At 38.3% G+C, this 24,810-nt stretch overlaps 1 protein-coding gene across 6 annotated transcripts in view; it reads right to left on the bottom strand.

Annotated features, from left to right (window-relative positions):
- Positions 1 to 24,810, bottom strand: part of LOC127438242 (arf-GAP with coiled-coil, ANK repeat and PH domain-containing protein 2-like) — a 107,014-nt gene that overhangs the window by 38,951 nt on the left and 43,253 nt on the right. For all 6 annotated transcript variants that reach the window (XR_007896690.1, XR_007896689.1, XR_007896688.1 and 3 more), the window contains 4 exons: positions 23,361 to 23,544; positions 22,649 to 22,693; positions 22,459 to 22,554; positions 14,444 to 14,518 (listed from right to left, as the gene is read on the bottom strand). Coding sequence is in view for 2 of the 6 variants with exons in the window: in XM_051693670.1 (XP_051549630.1) it covers positions 14,444 to 14,518; positions 22,459 to 22,554; positions 22,649 to 22,693; positions 23,361 to 23,544 (400 nt within the window). In the remaining 4 variants the exon portion in view is untranslated. The remainder of the gene's footprint in view (positions 1 to 14,443; positions 14,519 to 22,458; positions 22,555 to 22,648; positions 22,694 to 23,360; positions 23,545 to 24,810) is intronic.

Here is a 24,810-nt window from a genome sequence, read left to right on the forward strand (position 1 = left end):
CTATTTTGAATCATCATTTTGCCTTCACATTTTAAATGGTCCTGCATTATTAAAAGTACAAATATTCCATGCAATCGGTCAATTAAAAATGAGCTCATGAAAGCGGCATGCATAATAATTTGGAATTGGCAAAATTATGTTTAAAACCGTATTAGATGGAGTATTGCACGTCACATGTTGACTGATATGGCAAAACCATACACAAAGCACACACAGTGGGCCTCATTCATAAAACTTTTGTATAATATATGAGTAAATTCGGAGTAATTTGCACGTAAAATGGACTTTCACCGAAAACTGTCCGACGGATTCACAAACGCTTTGTACTCCCCAGATTTGTTAGTAAAACATGTGTATGTTAGTGAATTCCAAACATTCGTAAAGAGAGGGTGTCTGCACATTCATTCACAATTATCATAATTCACGGCCATGAAAACGCCATATAAGGAAGGCACCAGACTCGTTAATAAATGCTTTCAACAGTAATTAAATCCTTTTTATGAATTAAGTGCATACCCATTTTAAAATTTTGATTTAGCATGCACAGTAGCGTCTCAAAGAAATTGAGGACTTACTGTCATTCCATGTTTTTGCTGTCATCGGAGGCTCTTTTGTGAATCAAACAGTTCAAGAAGTCAATAAAAATGGTTTGGCATGAGTGTAAAACATGTTCAATTCACGCCGGCAGGAAGATGTCCACCACCATTAACCATCTCTGGTTCAGTTCGCAGCACATCGCCAACATCATTTGTGAAATTTCTCGGGTAAATCATGATGGTAACAGTGATATACTTGCAAATGGAAGAGTCTTCAGAGAAATTAAAAGAATGCTTGAAAATCTTTGACCAAAATGCTGTATGATATTACAGATTTGCAAGTTATACAGTTTGCGGGATTTTACAAGATTTTTCCCTTTGTGTTTTTCCCTTTCGAGAAAAATCAAGCACTTCTGCTGGAACATCAATAAGCAAAAATTTATATAAATAATGAAATATAAAAAATGAAAAAATTAATGAAAAAATTATACTTAAAAAATAAAAAAATAAAAAAAATAAAATTCAAGCAGTAAAGAAACTTTTCTAAATAAGCATAGGCTGTTTAAAAAGAGAACAAAGACTTTTTTTTTCTTCACTTCTATCAAAACGTAGTCATGAGAGTTTGCCTGAAAGAACACAACATGTTCGGATGTCTTACACACGATTTACACGTGGTCGGGAGCAGGTGTAAATTTAGTTTTGTAAGACCTAACCTAACTTATGAAAATATGAAAACTTTCATGAATCCAACAATTTTCGGCAGAAAAGCTTTACGTATGATTTACACAAAAATTAGTTCTGCTCGTGTTTCATTAATGAGTCCCAATGTTCTGTTAATTTAAGAAAACGAGTAAGAACATAAATTACCTCTTAATTATAAGTTATACCAAGTTTTATACCAAGTTAGAATAATTAAGCATCCCTGCTTCCTGTAGATGTCATGTGATCTTGTCTGATCTCAGACTAGTTTAGCAAAGCCTGACTGAGCTCAGACTAGCAGAGCGTGTGTAACACTAGAGTGGCTGTCACTGGATCCTGTGTGTTTGTTGTTTTATGCTGGAATGAAACCTTAACCAGGTGACAGCAGGTAAGAGTGACATACTAGTAGAGGAGGTTAGTTTAAAGCCCGACCTGTATACAACATGAATCTAGTTGAATCTGCTCTTGATGTTTAATGTACTTCTTCTAACATAGTGTTTTTCAAACTTTATGTACCCTAACAGCGCTATCAGTATGGCAGGAGTAGCCCTTCATCAACACCAAACCAGAAATGTGTTCCTATTAACTCATATTACACTGGATATGGCAAACAGAATATGCATTATAAATATCTAATTCATTATAATTTAATATAATTACATTTTTACTTGTTAAAATGCTAACTCTGGATATAAGCAACAGAATTACTACTAGTGAAAATGCCTATTTTTATATTAGTAATTATGTTCACTTAAAAAAAATTGTCTTTTTTTTTTTATATTAACAATTAACATTTTAACTAGTGAAAACCTCATTACTGACATAACACATTAGCATTTTACCTAGTGAAAATAGAATTTTAGATAGCTATAATTCATATCCTTCCTTAGTTAAACTTCTGTTTAAACTTCTCTTGAGGAGTAAAGAGCACTGTGGAGTAACCTGTGGTTAAGTGTCTTAATCAAGTGTACATTGGATCGTCCTTAATGAGGTTTAAACCTGTAACCTTTCGGTTACCAGCCCACATTTTTTATCACTAAGCTATACCACATTTAATATTTAAATTAAAAGGGAAAAAAGAAGAATTGTTACTCAGTTGGGCAGGTATGACTGCCAATGCAGGGCCTGACCCTCAGTGTGACCCTCTCGTTGTAGGTTTACATCCACACAAGTGATTAAATGGACATGACAGCATCGAGCTTTACTAAAAAGCAGATTTGGTTTCCATCTCTTTGTAACCTGATCAAGCAGTCATGAGCTGTTATATCAGCTCGCCCGCTCTCACTTGAGTCTTTTCCACTGTAACACACTTCAAAGCCTGCTAAACGTAGGGTGTCAGAATGCAGATTTCCAAGAATGGGGCTACAGCTGTTTTCAAAACAACGGAGCAACATACTTGCAGTTCCTCTCTTAGGTTAGCTGTTCAGTGACTGATATTTCATATTTGTAATAAAATTTCAAATTGCAAACATAAGTATTACATACTTATAATTGCAGTTCAAGCACCAAATTATTGCTCCTTTCATCTAGCGATAAACATTTTGAAGTAATTAGCCTACAGTCGTTTACATACAGTACGGAGTCACATAAATTGACAATTTCATTAAAAATGTATATTACAATATGTCTTCCAAAGGTGCTGGAACCCCATTGCATATGTACTCATTTTTTTCTAATTCTTTTTCTGCCCTAAGTGTCTGGGCAGCTAAAACCGTAAGTTCGAGAGACACCAAATTTGGCAGGATGGTCCCCCCAGTACTCAGGTGCACACACACCCATCCGATCCTAGGTGACGCTATAATACACACTTTTACGTTTTCACGAATACCACATGGGCTAGAATCTACTTCCCCCCCATCCCCCATTTCCTTGAGTCAAGCGAAACAAAACATATACATACAGATATAAAACAAACTGAATGCTAAAGTTTCATTTGCTGGAGTTTAAAATCTCAAAATTATTATTTTATCTGGCTTCTCTATCGCACGGTTTCATGTGTTTTGGGTGATGCGAAGAGGTATGGCAGCTTGCTCATTTCTCTCCCACACCTGGCTCACTGTTCTCCAAGTACAGTAAGTGCTCTCTCGTGTTTATTACAGTATGCCCAGAAAAAGTGTTGTGCATAATAAAAATAAGCATGCACAGAATCAGATTCTGTGCTTGGATGTGCATTCGGGTCTAGCGAGTACCTTAACGAAGTTTCAGGAAGTGAAGAAAAAAAAAAAACAGATAATGCTTTAATTTTTTTATAACGTGTTAAACAGTCAACTATTAATCGTAGAAATTAAAGCGTTAAATTTCCCAGCTGAAATAAATATATGTTAATTACGTCTATAAAATTTTCCAGCTTTTTATTTTTTTTATTTTTATTTTTTTTTTAACTCTTAGACCATTGGTCTGATTTGCACTACATTTTGCATGTATCATCAAGAAAACATTTCAAAAGATTTTTCATATTGTTTAGAAGATATACAGTTGTGCTCAAAAGTTTGCATACCCTTGGAGAATTGGTAATATATGTACCATTTTTAAAGAAAACATGAGTGAGCGGGCAAAACACATTTCTTTTATTTCTTATGGGATTCATATTCAACTGTAGGTTATAACAGAATGGCACAATCATAAAACAAAACATGGCAAAAAAAAAAAATGAAATGACCCCTGTTCAAAAGTCTGCATACCCTTAGTTCTTAATACTGTGTTTTGCCCCCTTTAGCATCAATGACAGCGTGCAGTCTTTTGTAATAGTTGTCTATGAGGTCCCAAATTCTTGCAGGTGGTACAGCTGCCCATTCGTCTTGGCAAAATGCCTCCAGGTCATGCAAAGTCTTTGGTCATCTTGCATGAACTGCACCCCAGAGTGGCTCGATGATATTAAGGTCAGGAGACTGTGATGGCCACTCCAGAACCTTCACCTTTTTCTGCTGTAACCACTGGAGGGTCAACTTGGCCTTGTGCTTAGGGTTAACATGCTGCATTCATCTTGCCATCAATTTTCACAAGATTCCCCATGCCTTTAGAGCTCACACGCCCCCAAAACATCAGTGAGCCACCACCATGATTCACAGGTATTCTTTTCACTATTGGCCTTGTTGACCCCTTGAAACAACCACAACATCTTTTTTACCTGTGGGTTTTTCTTTGTATCCCGAACAATTCTTCTGGCAGTTGTGGCCGAAATCTTTCTTGGTCTACCTGACATTGGCTTGGTATCAAGAGAACCCCGAATTTTCCACTTCTTAATAAGTGACTGAACAGAACTGACTGTTTTCCATCTTTATAAAGTTTCATTACCTTGTTACGCAGGTCTTTTGACAGTTCTTTTCTGCTCCCCATGGCTCAGTATCGAGCCTGCTCAGTGCATCCACGTAAGAGCTAACAAACTCATTGACTATTTATACACAGACACTAATTGCAATTTAAAAGCCACAGGTGTGGGAAATTAACCTGTTTGTGTCACCTTGTGTGTCTGTAACAAGGCCAAACATTCAAGGGTATGTAAACTTTTGATCAGGGCCATTTGGGTGATTTCTGTTATCATTATGATTTAAAAAGGAGCCAAACAACTATGTGATAATAAATGGCTTCATATGATCACTATCATTAAATAAAAAAAATTAAATCCTTAAATTTTTTTGCATGATCAGTCATATTTTCAAAATCAATGCCAAAATTTCACAATTTCTGCCAGGGTATGCAAAATTTTGAGCACAACTGTAGGTTGATAAGTGAATTTGGGCCATGGCCAAAACATTCATCAGCTTATATCTTCTAAACTATTTGATGTATAATAATTTTTGCTGGTAACATGAGGGTTTCTAGGTTATACATCGCAAAAAATGCAAAGATATACATTTTGTTTGGCTAATCCTTGAAAATCTGCAAACACCATTCCTACAAAGTAACTAAAGTACTTAGTGATAAAATTACTTTGCCCCTGACAGATCTGTTCTTTCAAATTTGGCAATTTTGATAATTTTCTCCACTTTTCCAAACTGCTTGGACCCCTATAATTCCTATTTGTGGCCATATTTGTCATTTATAATTGAAATGTTTCTACGGTTAATATTTGCTGGTACACAAAGTGAAGATTTTCGTGTAGCAATTAAATTAGATTTTATTTTGGATTATAGTTAAAAATGTGATAACATCTGAGCTAATTTTTTTTTCATATATTTTTTTTTGCAATGCTTGAAAATTGCCAAAGATAAGAAAGGGAAAAGTTTGGGAACCACTGATAAACACAAACTAATGCTGAATAAAAACAAATCTCACCAGAACCAGCAAGCCAAATGAACAAAACAAACGGAAAACAAGTACAAGTGACCCCATAATGGCGATGAACAGAGAGTACGACATAAAGATGTGGACATCTATATAAAAAAAAAAAAGATGTCAACAACATTCAACGCCTATGCCAACAGATGGCACAGACTGGCTAAAAATACTCTGATAGCTACAGGCTGTGATTTAAACACCACAACATCACACACTATCATTGATTTAACAGCAAAGGTTAGGTATATGTGTATAAACTCACCAGATACCACACATAATGGAAGCGACTGAAGATTTTCATGTCGAAGAGGCCAGAGTGTTTGTGTCTCTGTGTGTGTGTTAGCAGTGACACTTGATCTAACTTCCAAACATTACGGTGACCGTCCCCTCAGTGTTGTCCAAGATCTCCCTCACTAAAATAAGCCACTCTACACAATGCACATAGTGTGTTTGCTTTTCAAAGTGTACATGTGTATGAAGACCAAGACTGTCACTGTCAAAGCATGTCACAGATCTGATGTGTGTTTTTGTGGTTGATGAATGAATTCATTAACCGTGGCTCATGGTATGGATTCACCAATCCCAGAAGAGCCAGTATCACATTAAACATTTACACAGTCGGCAATGCACTTTGATAGTGTACTACCTTAAGAGACCTGATCACCCTTGTCTGGGTTTATTTTGCGACAATTACCCGCTGACTGCACATTGTACCTTCCTTTTGACCAACAGCCACAGTTTGATTAACATAGTAATGACTCTGTACTGTAATAATGTAACGTGATTCATGCAGCACTCAGAAAGAAAGGACAGGAGCGACAGACTCACCTGCAGTGCAACCTCACGTGAGCGGACAGAAAAGAAGAGAGACCACGTTAAAAACTGCTGATACAGCCAATGAGAGAGAGAGAGAGAGAGAGAGAAAGAGAGAGAGATAGGAAAACATAAATAGATCACTGCTGAAGGTGTGAGTCACGCTTCAGACATCAAGGACAAGCAATATTTTGAAACAAACACATGAATTACTATGTGCCCAATGTAGCATAATAGATACAGCATTGCATATACAAACAAACACAGTAATACAGGGGCTCTCAAACTTGAGGTGGTGACCCCATGTGGGCGAAGGAGATGCAGATGGGGTTGCAGGAGATTACATATAATTATCTTATAGGGCTGGATATTAATACAGCACATTCGATTAGATTCCAAATCCACAAGATCTTTATTTGATTCAGATTTCAATTTGATTTCAATTCGTATCCTGAAGACTGGGTGTCACTATCACATCCACGTTTCACAGAGCATTTGTCTCCACTAGTGTGTTCTCTTTGGTCGCCACCAGCTTCATCTATTGAAAGAGTTCAGGAGTTTATAATCCTCCAGATTTCCACGGATGAAGCGCCACATAAAAAGAATGATGCGTTTGTTATAGGACTGGTATCGGGTTAGATACTTTGCTCATGTGCTTATTCTCGATAAAATGTTCCAATACCACGCATTGTGCCATTGTGCAGCGTGACCAGCCACATCGAGTTTATTGTGCATGCACAGAGATGCGCGAGCCGAGCGCACTCTCCTAAAATGTATTCTGCAGCGCTGGGAAGTTTATTAATTGTTGTGAATTGGTTCATTTTGATGAAGTGAATTCAAGAAAAGTGATTCACGGACTTCTCAGCGCCATTTGAAAGTAAGGAAATAAGAGAGAGCGCTCAAAACACTCGTGCATCTCTCCCTGTACTGAGCTCGCACTTGCGTATCAATTAAATAAAGGGAACGCAATCATTTTCGGGGGCCTGGGTAGCTCAGCGAGCAAAGACTCTGAATACCAATGCTGGAGTTGGAAGTTGAAATCCAGGTTGTGCTGAGTGACTCCAGCCAGTCTTCCTAAGCAACCAATTGGCTTACCTTTCTCGTGGTCGCTATTTGGTGGTTCTCGCTCTCGGTGGAGCTCATGGCAAGTTGTGCGTGGATGCCACGGTGAATAGCATGAGCCTCCACACATGTTTAGTCTCTGGAGTAACGCGCTCATCAAGCCGCGTTATAAGATGTGCGGACTGACTGTCTCGGAAGCAAATGAGATTCGTCCTCCATCACCCGGGCAGAGACAAGTAACTGCGCCACTAAGAGGAATTCGAGAGTATTGGGAACTGGGCATGCAAAATTGGGGAGAAAAAGGGGTTAAAAAAGGAAAAGTGATATTTTTACTCTAATACCTAATACCTTATTTACAGTTCATAACAAGCATTTAAGTTGTAGTGATGGTTTTAGAATCAACCACTGAAAACCAACCCAGTCACATGAGAGTCGTAATAACAGTTCAAGATGCCAAAATCATTCAAAATCATATAAGCTGGCTCATAGAAAAACGTACTCCTTTTAATCAGAGAGAGAAAAATAAATGGACCAATGAACAATGTTCTTATGATTTTTCCAAAATTTAACCCCTAACCCAAACCAAAACCTAACCATAAATTCTAACCCAAACTCTAAACCGAACCATGAACCAAGACCAAATATGATACAAGTCAGATATAACATGAGAGATGACTCAATATAATGCCAGACTTTGACAATATGCAGAGCGACACACAAGCCCAGCCCTCTCATTGGACATGGTGAGTGCCAAAGAAAGGAAGCCTAAATAATTTGTTATAGTTCTTGTGGAAGTCTTCCAAACTCTGAACATCATTCAAACATTTGATATCATGAACCTCACAAATCCAGTGACTAGTTTTTCCTCAGAAGTGCTCATTGTAGCATTATTGCAACTTGCAAACATGCCTTGGTTTCCTGGTGGACTTACCTGTACACCCTAGCAACTGGAACCCCAACCAACTCTGCTGAAGTTTATCACTTCAGAGATACTTCTTAAGGAGGTCATGACGGGGTTTAATTTTACTACATAAACCACACTACTGCATCTGCCATGTGCCAGGATTCAGTTCAAATCTTCCAACATGTTCAGCTGTGATCCAGAAAGATGAACAGCTCTACTGTAATAACAGTAACTTTATTACATCAATTGTTTACTCATAAACTTGAGAAAAGGCAAAAGTTTCAACATGACTCTATACAGTATGTGTGCTTTGGAAGTTTTGCTTCACTTTTTTTGTTGTTGTTGTTCACCACATAATTCCCCTACATCCATTTGTGTTATTCCATAGTTTTGATGACTTTATTATTGCTCTTTGCCACATTTTAGAATAATAGTAATACATGAGTAAATGAGTACACAAACTCAATAAAATGTTATTTGGGGAGGTCACGTGACGCCATGCAAGAAGTACACGTGTGAGCGACGAGCTCTGCGCACTTCGCTAAATTTTTAATTATTTTCATGTTATAATCTGGTGAAATTTGATACACCCAGTTACACATTTGCTCTTTGATGCAAAACATGGCAAAGAAGTCAAAATCCTTGGGCTCTGGAGACATTAAAAGACACTTATGTGTTCAGGATGAAAGCCCCGACAGGCCTACAGACCGGGGACTCGATTTGGATGGTGTGGCGGGAAAGGTGATCCAGCGTCAGTTGTCCAACATGTCGGTGATATTGACGAAGATTCTTGCTGACTTGGAGGATCTCGCTGTAATACGTCGATCGATTATGGCGATGGAAATAAAATTCTCTGAATTAGTTACAAGAGTGACTGATGTTGAGAGAAGAATCGATTGTCTGGAAACTTTGGAGAGGGAATTAACCGCTAATCCGCCCATGACCAAAGTTGATTTGGAACATCTCCTTGAAAAGCTTGAAGATCTTGAGAATAGAAGCCGCAGGAATAACGTTCGAATTGTTGGAATTCCTGAGCATGACTAGGGCAGAGATATGGTGAAGTTCCTAGACGAGTTTTTCCCGAGTCTGCTCGACATAACAGGCCACAAGCTGGAAATCGAGCGAGCTCACAGAGTCCCAGCTCACAGATTTGCTGAGGGAGACAGGCCCCGATTGATTCTGGCTAGATTTCTGAGATCATCTGATAAAGATCTTGTGTTGCGCCAGGCGAGGAGCAAAGGGAAGCTTTCTTGGAAGAACCATAATATTTTCTTGTTCCCGGACTTTGCGAGTTCGACAAGAGAGAAACGCGATCGGTTCAAGGAATGTAAGAAACTCTTACATCAGCGGAAGATCACTTTTGCTCTGATGTTTCCGGCAAAGTACTTACATGTCCCAATCAGGCAATGTCTTTTATTGAATCAATGGGTGAGTAAACCATTGGGTGTTTCTCATGTGAGTGGGTCGACTCGCTGTACTTACTCTGGCTTTTGAGGAAGCTGGGCGTCATTTTGGTTTCTTTTTTTCTTTTTGCATTGGCTCCGCTGAGCAGCTGGAGCTTGTTTTGTGAATAACACTTTTCCTTAAAGACACTTTTGCATTGATGAAAGATTACATTTGCATTGAAGTTCCCGTCCAGTTTGAGAGTGGACACTACGGATGACCGCAATATATCTACATGCTCACACAAAGGATGTCTTTTATAAAGTTGACGGATTGTGTAAGTCATGGTATATAATTTTATGCGGCCTCCGAGTGAATTGACTCGACCATCCAGGGAACCAGGATGCCGGTTTTGTTTCTTTTTGTATTGGTTCCGCCTAGCGGCTGGAGCTTAACCTACTGAATAACACTCCTTTGGAACAGCTGTGGATTAATCTGTTCGTTCTTCGTGCTTATTCCTCCTGCTGGCTGGAGTTTGTTTTGTTGAGTATTTTTATGGGATATTGGAATGATTATGTCATCCGCTGAACTCATAACAGCTGGCTCACTGAACATTCGGTTGTCTGTCTGAGGAATCTGAAAGGTTTTATATCAGCTGGAATTTGTTTTGTGGAAGATCACACATTTGAGACAGTTCTGTAAATGAATCTATATATTCTTTGTGTTCATTCATCCTATTGGCTGGGGTTTATTTTAAAAGTATTTTCTGTTATGTAATTTTTTCTCACAAATTTGTGAGGCAAAATTGAGCAATCCGATGGCAAAGTTGTCGTGGGGGCTCGTGGGCGTTCATGGACCTTTTGAGTTTAGAGGGATTGTCGCCGGTTGCCGCTGTCTCGCGTTTTTCTTTTTTCTGTTTGTTTTGTTTGGGGGGAAGCTCAGGGTTTGATTGTTTCACTAATGGGGAATGTGGTCTGTATAATTTTGTTTTTGACACACAATTAATTTTTTCTACTATATCAAAATGTCAGATGTTAATATGAGTATACTATCTCTCTCCACATGGAATGTAAATGGGTTGGGGCACACCATAAAAAGAAGGAAGGTTATTACTTTTCTTAAATTTAAGAAATATGATGTTGTGTTTCTTCAAGAAATCCTAACGCTGATGATCAGGGCTTTTTTATAGATCTTGAAGGGATGTTGCAAGCTGCTGGCACCCCTCATGATATAATATTGGGAGGAGACTTTGATCACAGTCCTTGATCACAGTGAAGCAGGATAACAAATGTTAAAGACTGAAATCAGTGTTTATATGGAGACCAACTGGTCCTCTGTATCCTCTGTGGGTGTGGCTTGGGAGGCACTTAAGGCGGTTCTTAGGGACCGGATCATACAGTATGCCTCATTCATAAAAAAATCCAAAGCACGAGAACTCGTGGAGTTGGAAGAAAAGTGCAGGGGAAGAGCTGAAGCACCATATGTCAGCTGATGGCCTCAGAGAATTGACCCGATTGAAATATAGATATAATACTATTTTGTCACAGAAAGTGGAGTTTTGGCTATTCAGGGCAAGACAGTCATACTTTGAGTCGGGGGACAAAGCAGGGAAGCTTTTGGCTAGATATATAAAGCAGAGAGAGTCTCTTTCTATCATTCCCTCAGTGAAATCTGCTGGTGGTGAAATTTTAACCTTAGCCATTGATATTAATAATACCTTTAAAGAGTTCTATCTTGATCTTTATAGCTTCACGTCTTCGTCTAATGATGAAGATATTAGAAACTTTTCGGAACCATTAGATCTTCCTAAACTGACGATTGAGCAAAAAAACTCTCTTGATTCTGAGATAACTTTGGAGGAGCTTGATGAGGTAATTAAGTCCCTACCTACTGGCAAGGCTCCGGGGCCAGATGGTTTTGCCGCAGAATTTTTAAGATCCTGCTACAGAACTGGCTCCACTTTTGTTAGAAGTTCATACTGAATCATTAAAGAATGGAAAGCTTCCTCCAACCATGACACAAGCCCGGATCAGTCTGATTCTTAAAAAGGACAAAGATCCAAGCGAGTGTAAAAGTTACCGTCCATTCTCCCTGATCCAACTAGATGTAAAAAATATTGTCAAAAATTTTGGCTAACCTATTAAGTAAGGTTATGACGTCTCTTATACATATAGATCAGGTGGGGTTTATTTGGGGCCGTAGCTCTTCTGATAACATCAGGCGTCTCATCAATATCATCTGGTCAGTAGCGAATGATCACTCTCCGGTCGCTGCCATCTCACTTGACGCCGAAAAGGCGTTTGATATGGTAGAATGGGATTAATTTTTAAGATTTTGGAAATGTATAGGTTCGGGAGTACATTTATTGGTTGGATTAAGTTACTTTATAGACACCCTGTAGCAGCAGTACAAACAAATGGATTAATTTCAGATTATTTTACTCTGGATAGGGGCACTCGGCAGGGCTGCCCTCTTTCCCCTTTATTGTTCTGTCTTGCCCTGGAACTATTAGCAGCCACGATAAGGGGGAAGGATGATTTTCCAGGGGTGGTGGCGAGAGGTGTGGTGCATAAGCTTCTGCTTTACGCAGATGGTATTTTATTATTTGTCTCTGAACCTACTAGATCTATGCCTTGCCTCCACTGAATTATTAATTCCTTTTCCAAGTTCTCAGGATACAAAGTTAATTGGTCTAAATCCGAAGCTTTGGCTCTGACAGCGTACTGTCCAGTAACGGCTTTCCAGCCGGGCACCTTCCAATGGCCCAAACAGGGCATTAAGTATTTGGGGATTTTATTCCCAGCAAATTTGTCTTATTTAGTTTGTTCCAATTTTGACCCTTTAATAAAAAGATTTTCGAGTGATGTGGGCAGGTGGGCTTCATTACATTTATCGATGATTGGGAAGGTTAATGTTATTAAAATGAATTGTATTCCAAATTTTAACTACCTGCTACAGTCTTTCCCTGTAGATGTCCCCCTCTCTTATTTCAAACAATTTGATAGCATAGCGAAGTCCTTCATTTGTAATGGTAAACATCCCAGATTGCATTTTAATAAGTTACATAGGCCGATTGACAAAGAAGGGCTAGGCCTACCCAAGATTTTGTTTTATTACTATGCGTTCAGTCTCAGACATTTAGCTCATTGGTCACTTCCACCTGAGAGAGCCCCTCCCTGGTTTGTTACTGAACAGGCAGTTCTTGCCCCTATTTCGCCATTACAAAGCATCTCTATCAAACTAATCGGAAAAGTTAAGTTTCACCCCATTATCTCGCATTTACACTCGGTATGGACTAAAGTGTCCAGATTGTTTAAATCGGACACTTATTTAAATGTTGCCTCGAGCATATGGCAGAACCCAAGATTATGTATTGGCAAGTCCCCTTTCTGCTGGCCAGAGTGGATTGTGAGGGGGGTTGCTACAATCGGTGACCTATATGAAAGTGGAGTGTTGAGGTCGTTTGAAAACTTGTTCCAACATTTTGGGATCCCCAGACCTCAGTTTTATAGCTATTTACAATTGTGCCACCTGCTTTGTACTATTTTTGGGAGTAGCACACACCCCCCTAAGGAGGCAGATGCTTTGGGAGAGGTGATTGCGGCTTTTGGAAAAGGTCATGAGGCAGTGTACTACTCCCTGTTAATTCAGAGTATGGGGGATGGAGCTTTAACTTCTATTAAGAGATTATGTAAGAAAGATTTGAATTTGGTATTGGAGGATGGAGTGTGGACTAAGATTCTGAAAAATGTCAAGTCTGCATCTAGAGATGCAAGGGTTGTCTTATGCAATTTAAGATTTTACAAAGATTTTATTGGACCCCCTCTAGATTATATAGGCTTGGTCTTAAAGACACACCCACCTGCTGGTGATGCCAATCAGAAGTTGGAAACACAACCCATGTTTTTTGGGGACGCGTTAAGATCCAAGATTTTTGGTTAAAGATTCAGAATTATTTGCGTCACATTCTGGGCACTCAAATTTTACTTTGCCCCAGACTTTGCATTTTGGGCGATGGGGAAGTTATAAATTTGGGGGACAAATATATAAAAGAATTGGGTTCTGACTGGCGTGATGATTGGTAGACAAATTATTTTAAGGTGATGGAAGTCAGACGGAGTGCCACCATTTCCAGAGTGGTGTGCGGAGATGGGGAGGGTGGCGGCTTATGAAAAGATAATAGATGGAAGACTGGGGCTGGAGGATATATTTTTCAGGAAGTGGGGTAGGTATTTGGCAGTTTTGGAGGACTCTAGGGGAAGGGATGAGGAGGGAGACATTTAGTTTAATTATGCATGTTTATTATATATTTTATTTTTTATTTATTTTTATTTATTTTTTATTTTATTGTTTGTGTGTGTGTATTATTTTATGTGACCACAGGGGTGTTCTTTGGGGTAGGGTGGGGTTGGTGTTTGGGGAGGGATGTTAATGAGGGTTAAAAGGTAAATGTTGATTCGGTGTGTATATGTTGTGTTTTTCTCTGTTGTGTTTTTTCTTTGAATCAATAAATAAATGTTAATTAAAAAAATAAAAATTAAATGTTTTTTGATTGGCTGTGATTTTGTCACTTCGCTTCGAAGATAAATACATTTAGTAACAGCTAAATGTTGTTCCATTGCATCTCTTTAGAACGAGGTGAAAGGAAGAACATAAAAGCTCAGAAAACCCCTAAATAGGGGGAGCTGGTTGGGGCTCTGTGTGTCATTCATGTTTTACCTACAGCAGATGTGATCATGCATGTGTTTGTTTGAAGGAGGTCTCGTACCTTCTGTTGTATAGTGGAGTGTTTGGTCTCCATATCCTTCCTCTCTTTCGCTGAGTCCATCACCAGTTGATCCAGCTGGAAGAGATACAACAATATAAATTGATATATAGGGATATATGCCTTCACAAAGGTCACAGGGTTTGCAGCAACAGGGTTGACCAACATCCATAAGAGGACTTTCTCTAAGCACTATATCACTGCTGAAACCTTCATGGAGCTCATATCATCTCTCCCTCCTCTTTAATTCTCCTACTTAGACATTCTAGTGGACAGCTTTAGTCTTGGTCTGTGTGGATGTATGAACTCTTTTGCCCCCTTGAAAAACAAAGTCTGTCTATGGGACCTCTGGAGAAATAGTACCTCCATTGTAAAATTAAGAAGAGACTGAAGAAACGCAGAACAGCAGTGGAAGCGTAAAAACAGCCGTTTACCATGCTATTTATAAAAATAACATAAAGCTGCATTACAGAAGATTTTTTTGTTAAAATTCACAACAGTCCATTACTGAGCGAGTACATAAAAAAAAACACTTGTTCAAAACTCTGTCCTTGTCTTACCCTGAATCACTATGGTAAGCCTACAATAATGAGTTTTATTTTTAGCAGTCGGGTTGCATTTGACACAAAATTTCATGCTTGCATCATTCGTCTTTGCGTGTTAACGTCATGTTATTAAGATCTGAAAAGAAGGGTGTCACTTGTGTGGTGGCTAGAGAAGCTGCAGCAGTTTCAGGACATCAGTGGCAGGACAACAATCTCTGGATGGTTGTTTAACTGTTAACTGTTTGGCAAAGTTGTTTACTTGCTATTATGCTCAGATATGAGTTGTTGAAGCTTATATTGGTTGTTATGCTTTAATAAATGGGGCCCTATGAAATTTTTCCTAAATTCTGCTCCCCCCCCCCCCCCAATTCCATGTATTCCATTTCATTTTATTATTTCTGAATTGCATGTTTTAAAGTTTAATCACATTTTATCATCAAAAAAATGTCAATTAAAATATTTTTTTTGAACTTTAATCAAATGAATACATTTTTACAACTTCAGAACTTTTAGGAAACAGGACAATTACTTTTGAACAAACCTTTGCATTATTTGTATCAAATGTAGTGCTGCTATACAGATCCTCATAGCACAATCCAAAACACAACACTGGAATTATTTTTTGTCAAATACAGTACTGCACTCCAGAGCATCACAGCATTAATGAAATCATTGATACAAGCTTTTATTCAGTATAAAAGCACTCTTGCTTGTGAGATATTGCTTAAATTTAATATAATTTTACTATATAATCATATATTTTGGTCGCAATTTCATGTGTCTAGTTAAAATGAGATTTTATTTTGGCTGAAGCTTTTATTTTGGAGTGAAGCCCTTTCTGTCGGTTCGGACCTGTTTGTTTTTGACGGTATCTTCACACATCCGGATTAGCAGTTCGCTATATGGTTTAATGTGCTTATTAAACCACGAAAGGCTGCAATTTAACATATTAATAAATAGTATCCATGTGATGCGCACCTCAAGGTTAATGAGTGCTCTCCTCTCTGTAGTCTGCTACACATAGAGCGTGATCAGTGTATGAGCAGCTGGCTTCACATATTCATTTTGAGGCACGCAACACATGCAGACTTTACATTTATTTCATTTAATTACAGCCTTTTGTGGTTTAAACATCACACTAGGAAATATAAAGATTTTTCTGTTTTTCTTTTTGCATTTACACATTAATTTTGTCTCAAGAATGTCAAATTCCATGAAATTCTGCATTTTATAGTTAATTCAATTTTTATGACTGGATTTAGTGATTCTGTCCGTATTTTCCACATCACGGAAATCATAGGGCCGTAAATTAATTTAACAGAGCTCAGGGGATATTGTGTTTACAGATCGCAAAGTGTTTAATAGGTTTTGTTTTCCAGTGAAGTTACTGTAACATGTTTACTAATATTCCTGTGTTCTGAGTATTTTTTAACATTGCTGCAGTTTCAAGGTTGCCTAAGTGTGTGTGTCCCCAAGTGTGTGTGTGTTACTGTTTTCTTATTTCTTTAACCCCAGTTGCAGAAATGCACAAGATGCTGTCACTTTCCATTGCTCTTTTAGCATTTAGTATGTTTAAACATAGTGGACAATTTAAAATTTCATCTTAAAGCCACTATAGGTACAAGGTAGTTACCCATGAATGTATACTAATCTCAAGATGTTTATAATATATCGATTTCACAGCACAGTAATGTATAAACTGATGAGTCACAACATTATGACCACCTGCCTAATATGCTGTTGGTCCTCTGCATGCCACCAAAACGGCACTGACCCGCTGAGGCATGGACTCAACTAGATCCCTGAAGGTGTCCTGTGGTATCTGGCACCAAGACATTAGCAGCAGATTGTTCAGGTCCTGTAAATTGCGAGGTTGAGATGCCGTGGATCGGACTTGTTGGTCCAGCACATCCCACAGATGCTCAATTGGAGTGAGATCTGGAGAATTTGGAGGCCAGGGCAACATCTTGAGATCTTCATCATGTTTGTCAAACAATTCCTGAACAATGTGTGCAATGTGGCAGGGTGCATTATCCTGCTGAAAGAGGCCACTGCCATCAGGGAATACCATTGCCAGGAAGCGGTGTACCTGCTCTGCAACAATGTTTAGATTGGTGGCACATGTCAAAAAATGTCCACATGAATGGCCGGACCCAGGGTTTCTCAGCAGAACATTGCCCAGAGCATCACACACCCTTCATTGGCTTGTTGTCTTCCCACAGTGCATCCTGGTGCCATCACTTCCCCAGGTAAACGGCACACATGTGCACGGCCGTCCACGTGAAGTAAAAGAAAAACGGGACTAATCAGACCAGGCAACCTTCTTCCACTGCTCCAAGGGCCAGTTCCAACGCTCGCATGTAGGGGCTTTCGACGGTGAACAGGGGTCATCATGGGCACTCTGAACAGCCTGCGGCTATGCAGCCCCATACGCAGGAGGGTGCGATACACTGTGTGTTGTGACACATTCCTCCCATAACCATCATTAGAATTTTCTGTGACTTGTGCCACAGTAGACCTTCTGTGGGTTCGGACCAGATGAGATAGCCTTCTTGCCCTCACACATCGATGAGCCTTGGGCGCCCAACACCCTGTCGCTGATTTGTGGTTTGTCCCTCCTCGGACCACTGTTGGTTGGTACTCACCACTGCTGACTGGGAGCACCCCACAAGCCTTGCGGTTTCAGAGATGATCTGACCCAGTCGCCTGGCCATAACAATTTGGCCCTTGTCAAATTCGCTCAGGTTTTTACTCCTGCCCATTTTTCCTGCACTCAACACGTTGACTACGAGAACTAATTGTTTGCTTACCATCTAATCTACCCAGACCTTGACATGTGGCCTTGTTAGAAGATACTCAATGTTATTCGCTTCACCTGTGAGTGTTCATAATGCTTTGGCTCATCAGAGTATATTAATTTGTTTAGTGTGTAACTATCTCTCATTAAGGTATAAGCTTACTGCCAAAGAAACCATAAAGGAAACTTCTGCAAGTTACTTGCAATTTTAGGTTTCAACTAGGGAGGTGCAGAATGACTAATTTCACTGACGTTTAAATGGAAATTTTGAAGTCGAATAGTCTAAAAAGAAACCAACCTTCATAAAACAGTCCAAAAAAAAAAATTACTTATGCGACCCATTTAAAATACTTAATCTATTCCAAATCCGACGCTAAATTCCACTGAAAAGGGGCATTTATCTGCGACATGCTCGCCTTGCATTATGACCATTGTACATTAAATATAGAACATGACACGCATTCACCGAATCAACGTTAGTGAATATTTAACAGGCATATTTGTTGAAAATAACTGAATGAATAGTGCAGGACCAATAGAGCAACCCAGCCTGTTCTAAACGGAATTCACTAAGTAAAAGTTACTTAAATATTAAAACAGTCAGTACGTTGTTGAAATTAATTAACAGGTAGGCTTAGCCAAATCTATGACATAAAAAAATATGTGCTGAAAAGTTGCGTGTATTTCACGACGTTCTGTCGTGCGTTAGCCATTGATCTAATATGACAGCTGTTCAGTAAAGAACGTTAACCAATAACAGTTACGATGTAAAAAAAAAAAAAAAAAAAAAAAAGGAGCTATAGGATAGAAAAAATAATACTGTGATGTAATGTTTTCTACACATGACGTGCACAGAATAAAAATATAGCTTAACCTGTTAAGTAAAAAAAAATTTTTTTTTGAAAATAGCCTTCTTAATCAGCAGATTATAAAATGGCATACCTAGCCTAAAACAGTAATTTTCTTACTCAAAAGCATATATTTTTTGATGAGCAAAATTCATACATCAACATTGTCACCTGAGGCTGCTATTGTGTGCTTGAAAAAGCCTGCACAATGGAAAAATAACATACAAGCATGCACAGATTTAAAGAAGACTCAAATGTGAAAACATCCATAGGGACTTGCAAATGTTTGGAAATCCGCTTCCTGCACCACCACCAAAGTGATTTCATAACTACTTTGCTGAGTTTGCTTGTCTAGCAAGAGGACATTTTCCTGCATGCCGCGAGTGAGAGAGGGAAGAAGCACGCGTAGCCTGAGGTTAAATGAAACTTGGTATCTGCTCCAGATATCCTCTTTTTAATATAATATTTGTATTATTAATTCTATTTAAAATATGTAACCTTAATATGACAGTACTTTAATTGCAGCCTCTGTAAAAATATAAAGCCAAACATAAATGTGTAAAAATGTTTACAGTTTAATGGGGGGAAATATTAACTGACTAGCAATTCCAGTGTTGACTAGCGGCATCAGAACCGTTTAGTTGACTAGTCTCGCACATCCCTAGTTTCAACCATAGATGTCAATAGAACACCCAAAGTACTGTAATACAGCTTTAAACATACTAAATAATGAAATGAGGTCTTCCAGAAAATCTTACTTCTCAAGTTAAAATGACAGCCACAAACAAAATCCTAGATTCCTCTTCTTCACTATAGATAGACTGCTTAACCCCTCACCTCAAATATCTTCTATTGGTCACACGTCTACTCGTCACCCGGATTCGCAGTTCAGAGTTCATCAGACTTTAACTTTCCTCCACAGCAAAATACAAAATCTTTTTGCATGAGCTTATGTTTCTGGTCTCCCGTGTTTGGATGCGTTTGATCTTTAATCTAAATGGCCCTAAAAAATATGCTTTATTTTCTATTTGAAAAAGTAATTTCTTATTTGTTGACCAGGACATTTTCTTGTCCTGAGAAAAAGTGAGAATCACCCTATTGGTTTTTTAACCCATCGTATCCTCTGCCAGACAAAAATTGCATAGAAATATAAAAGTAATAACACACCTCTCATGTGTTTTTTTAATACTAACTGTAGGGTTAGAAGTTTATTCAAAACACTAACCCTAACCCTGAGTATGATCAATAGTAATAGTGATGCTAAGCAAACACCACTAATTATGTTTATTTCTTACAGGGGAAAAGCAGTGAAGAGTAATGAACTTTACGTGCACTTCTATTTTCTCAAATGCAGCAAGCCATCAACACTGTATCCATCATAGATCAGTATTACACAGAGGAGCACACACAATATTTGGGTGAAGCGGTTTGTTTTGGTTTAGCAGGAAGAAGGCGGGCAGATTCACTGCTGATAAGGTCAGATGAGAAATGTTTTCCCCGTCAAAGTCACAACCAGAAGTTTCCACTGTCTATAGTAGCCTTTGGTTAATAACAAAGACAGTGAGCATGAATCAGGCTACCATGATCATTACTATTGCTCATAAAGTTAGTGATTTGAACATCAAACTTCAGCGTGAAACTCGTCCTGTATGGTTTTTCTGCTAAAAACATGAATGACACCTCAAATCATGTGTCTTGTTGACTTTTCTAAGGGATCTTACGATAAAATTCGATGGGTGAAAACTTCCCATAAACTTACTGTACACTGAAGGAGGATCTCAAGCCATATCTAGAGACCAAAATGTCATAGAGGCTTGGGTAGACCTGGGTAGCAAACACCCAGAACACCTCAGTTACACCTTAGAAAACACCTAAAACACCCTAGCCACTGCTTAGAAACACACCAAATACCACACAGAACACCTTAGCAACCGAATTAAGAATGTGTCAAAAATTTTGACTGGTATTGTGTTATCAGTCCTTCGTAAATGTTTGCTCTTATCTTTAAGCAGTCCATGATGAAAACAAACACAAACCTGCGGACAGCTTCTCCAAACCTCACGACATAAGCACTCCACTCTCTTGAGCTTCATATTGTCAGACAGAAAGCTGAAAACAAATCCAGACAGCCCTGTGCTTTACAATCCACTGTCACTATGAACTTACAACTCTCTCATACTCAATTTAACTGCCACACAGGGAATACCCCTTAATCACTCAATTTAACTTCATGTTTCCAGTGCAAGCCAAGTATAAGCACTGGCCAATTACATGTCTTGAAAACCCTCTTATTTCTGCCCACAGGAAACAAGGATTCACGTGCCGGTCAGTCCTTGTAGGTGAAAATAAAATGCTGTAAGGTTTGGCACAGAAATCAAGCTTTTGCTTTTTCATACAGAGAACATTCACTGCGATTCGACAGATGGACAGACAGATAAATTCAACAGACAGATTCGACAGACAGATTCAACATACAGACAGATAAATAGATAGATAGATAGACAGAAAGACAGTCAGACAGACAGATAGATAAGGCAGAGGCAGACAGATACATAGGTAGAGAAATATAGATAGATAGACAGACAGACATTTTCGAGGTGGATGGATGGATGGATGGATGGATAAAAAGACATACACTACCAGTCAAAAGTTTTGAAACATTTACTCATTCTTTATTATAATTTTTGTTCACATTTTAGAATAATAGTAAAGTCATCAAAACTATGGAATAACATAAATGGAACTGTGGGAATTATGTTGTGACTAAACAAAATCCAAAATAAATCAAAACTGTGTTATATTTTAGCATCTTCAAAGTAGTCACCTTTTGCCTAGAATTTACAGAAATGTACTCTTGACATTTTCTCAACCAACTTCTTGAGGTATCACCCTGGGATGCTTTTTAAACAGTATTGAAGGAGTTCCCATCTATGTTGGGCACTTATTGGCTGCTTTTCTTTATTATTTGGTCCAAGTCATCAATTTCAAAAACTTTTTTTTTTTTATAAAATTTTAGATTTATAATTAAATAAATTAATATGGTGGCACAATTATATTTTTGTCTACAAAACTAATTTCAAACATTTATTTTAGGCATACGCCTTCAGATCAAAAGATTTTTAGGATCATGAGAAACATTTCAGTCAAGTGTTTCAAAACTTTTGACCAGTAGTGTACATACAGACAGATAGATAGACGGATTCAACAGACAGACAGACAGACAGATTCGACAGACCGATTTGATAGACAGACTTGAAAGACAGACAGACAGACAGATAGATAGAAAGACAGGTAAACAGACAGACAGACAGACAAAATGACAGACAGACAGATACATAGACAGAGAGACAGATTCAAAAGAGACAGATAGACAGAAAGACACAGACAGATAGATAGACAGACAGCTAGATAGTCAGACAGACATAGAGATAGATAGAGGGACAGACAGACAGACAAATCTGTCAGAGGCAGATAGATAGATACAGTAGATAGATAGACAGACAGACAGACAGACAGATTTAACAGAGACAGACAGACAAAAAGATTCGGAAGACAGACAGACAGACAGAAAGAAAGACAGACAAATTCATCAGAGGCAGATAGATAGAAAGACAGACAAGAAGACAGATAGAAAGGCAGATAGAAAGACAGACAAACAGATTCAAAAGACAGACAGAAACATAGATAGACAGACAAATATGATAGACTGAAAGATTCACCAGACAGACAAATACACAGATATATTGATAGACAGACAGGCAGACAGATAAAAAGACAGACAGACATATAGAAAGACAGACAGATGACAGATAGACAGATGTAAAGTACCTGTCCAGTGAGTGTTTTCATGAGGGGTTGTAGTTCACTGAACAGATCATAACCCTGATGGAAGAATGTCAGGTGGGCGTACATGAAGGACAGCATCTAGAGAAAGAAAAAACACTTACACAATCACCTGTCTCTTCTTTTAAGTCTTAATTATACATGAAGGGTGCAAAACATGACAGGAATAGTTTACCGATTTGAGGATTTCTGATCGTCTCTTGGACTGGAGCACATTAATCTGAAAAAAAATAAAGAAATAAAAATCCCCTAATACAGAGAAACTTTTATTACATCTGTAGGTTTTAATCTGTAGGCTCAAAGCAACTACAGATGCTTAAATAATGATGGCCACTATCAAGCATAACACATTTGCTTCCTAAAATCCTTAATTGGAAAGTGTTCATTTTTGAAATATGCTGTTCTCTTTCTGTGCCACCAGGAGGCACACTCTACTGCATGCCAAGCTACTGTATACCAAGTGCACTTAAAGAGTTAAATATGACTATGTGGAGAGATTTATTTGAGTTTCCAGGCTATTACATGTAACTTTGAAAAAAGGTCAACCTACCATAAAGTTACAAATCAATGAGTTAAAGCTGTTAGACTGAACATGCTCTTGCTCCTAGGAATAATTAAATCTGAGAGTGTATTAGTGTGCAGTCATTATTACACAGCCCAGGAAGTGAGAACTGAGGTCACGTTTACTCTGTAACATGAATCGATCTTCAAGTGTTAATAGTTTATCCTTAATTTCGGTCCGCAAATCAATTTTCACTTTCTGCATTTTAGTTTGGCCTGTTATCGTACAAAGACTGCTTGAGTAGGTTAACCATTAACAATGGATGTTTTTTAAACTGCAGCTCCATATTGTTAGTTAACATCAGGCCATGTTGAAGTGATCTTACCTGCAGTACGTAGTCCAGAACGACGTGTCTGAAGCACTTGCGTGTGGCATTCAGAATGTTGGTGGCCTCATCCACCTCGTGCTGTTTGTTGCGAGGTGCTTGGGCATTTTTGGACAGAGCTGCCTCTTTCTCTTCGCTCACTTTGTCAAATTGTTTCTTAGCTTCTTTAAACTTCCGAAGGTCCCTGCAAAACACAGAGCAATTCCATTCCATAAATATAAGGAAGCCTTTGTTTTTAAACTTTAATGACAAACATGGAAAAATTTATTTAGTTGTAGCGTCACACATGGCTTGGCAATATTAACAGTTAACAATGAATATTGCAAAAGCTGTCAAGATTTGTTTGTGACATTATTTTCATGACATTATTTTCCAGTCAAAGTCTCATTCTACAGAGCCCCTTAGAGGACAGAGTGGGATATTTACAAGCGGAAAGCTTAACTATAGTATTTATACGGTAAAACCATAATAACCTCAAAATTATGATTTTTTATTACCATAGTTTTCGTTTTCCTGTATTATCACTATGGTTTCACTACGAATATCAAGGTTAAAATATGGTTACTGTAATAAAACCATAATAAATTTACTGTGAGGGAACGCAAACTATTGTGAGGGAACGCAAACTATCGTGAGGAAACACAAAACTTATTGCAAGGGAACGCTAACTATTGTGAGGGAGCGCAAAAGTTATTGTAAGGGCACACAAACTATTGCAAGGGAAAGCACACTATTGCAAGAGAACGCAAAACATATTGCAAGGGATCGCAAACTATTGCGAGGGAACGCAAAAGTTATTGCGAGGGAACGCAAAAGTTATTGCGAGGGAACGCAAACTATTGCGAGGGAATGCAAACTATGTGAGGGAATGCAAACTATGCGAGGGAATGCAAAACTTATTGTGGGGGAATGCAAACTATTGCGAGGGCATGCAAAACTATTTGAGAAAACAAATTCCCGCCCTGTTCTTTAAAGGGGTTCGTACATACTCATTACAGTAATATGAAAAATAATAATGGTATCTTATATAAATAGTGAAGTATTTATACTTTGGTAGTATGGTAACATCTGCATAAATTAAAGGCACTACAACAAATACTATCAAGATATACAGTGGCAAGAAAAAGTATGTGAACCCTTTGGAATTACCCACATTTCTGCATTCATTATTCATAAAATGATCTTCACCTAAGTCCTAATAATAGACAAACACAATCTGCTTAAAGTAATGACAAATATTTGTAGTTTTCATGTCTTTATTGAACATGTTGTTTAACTATTAATTAATTATTCACAGTCCATGCTGGAAAAAGCATGTGAACCTCTGGGCATCTGACTTCTAAAAAAGCTATTTGGTGTTCCAGTCAATGAGCTGAGATTGTAGGTGTGGATTTTAGAGGTGCCCTGCAGTATAAAAACAGTACAGTCTGGGTACTGACAGAGTCTGAAC

This window comes from Myxocyprinus asiaticus, chromosome 49 (assembly GCF_019703515.2).
Source record: "Myxocyprinus asiaticus isolate MX2 ecotype Aquarium Trade chromosome 49, UBuf_Myxa_2, whole genome shotgun sequence".
In the NCBI taxonomy this organism is placed as follows: Eukaryota; Metazoa; Chordata; class Actinopteri; order Cypriniformes; family Catostomidae; genus Myxocyprinus; species Myxocyprinus asiaticus.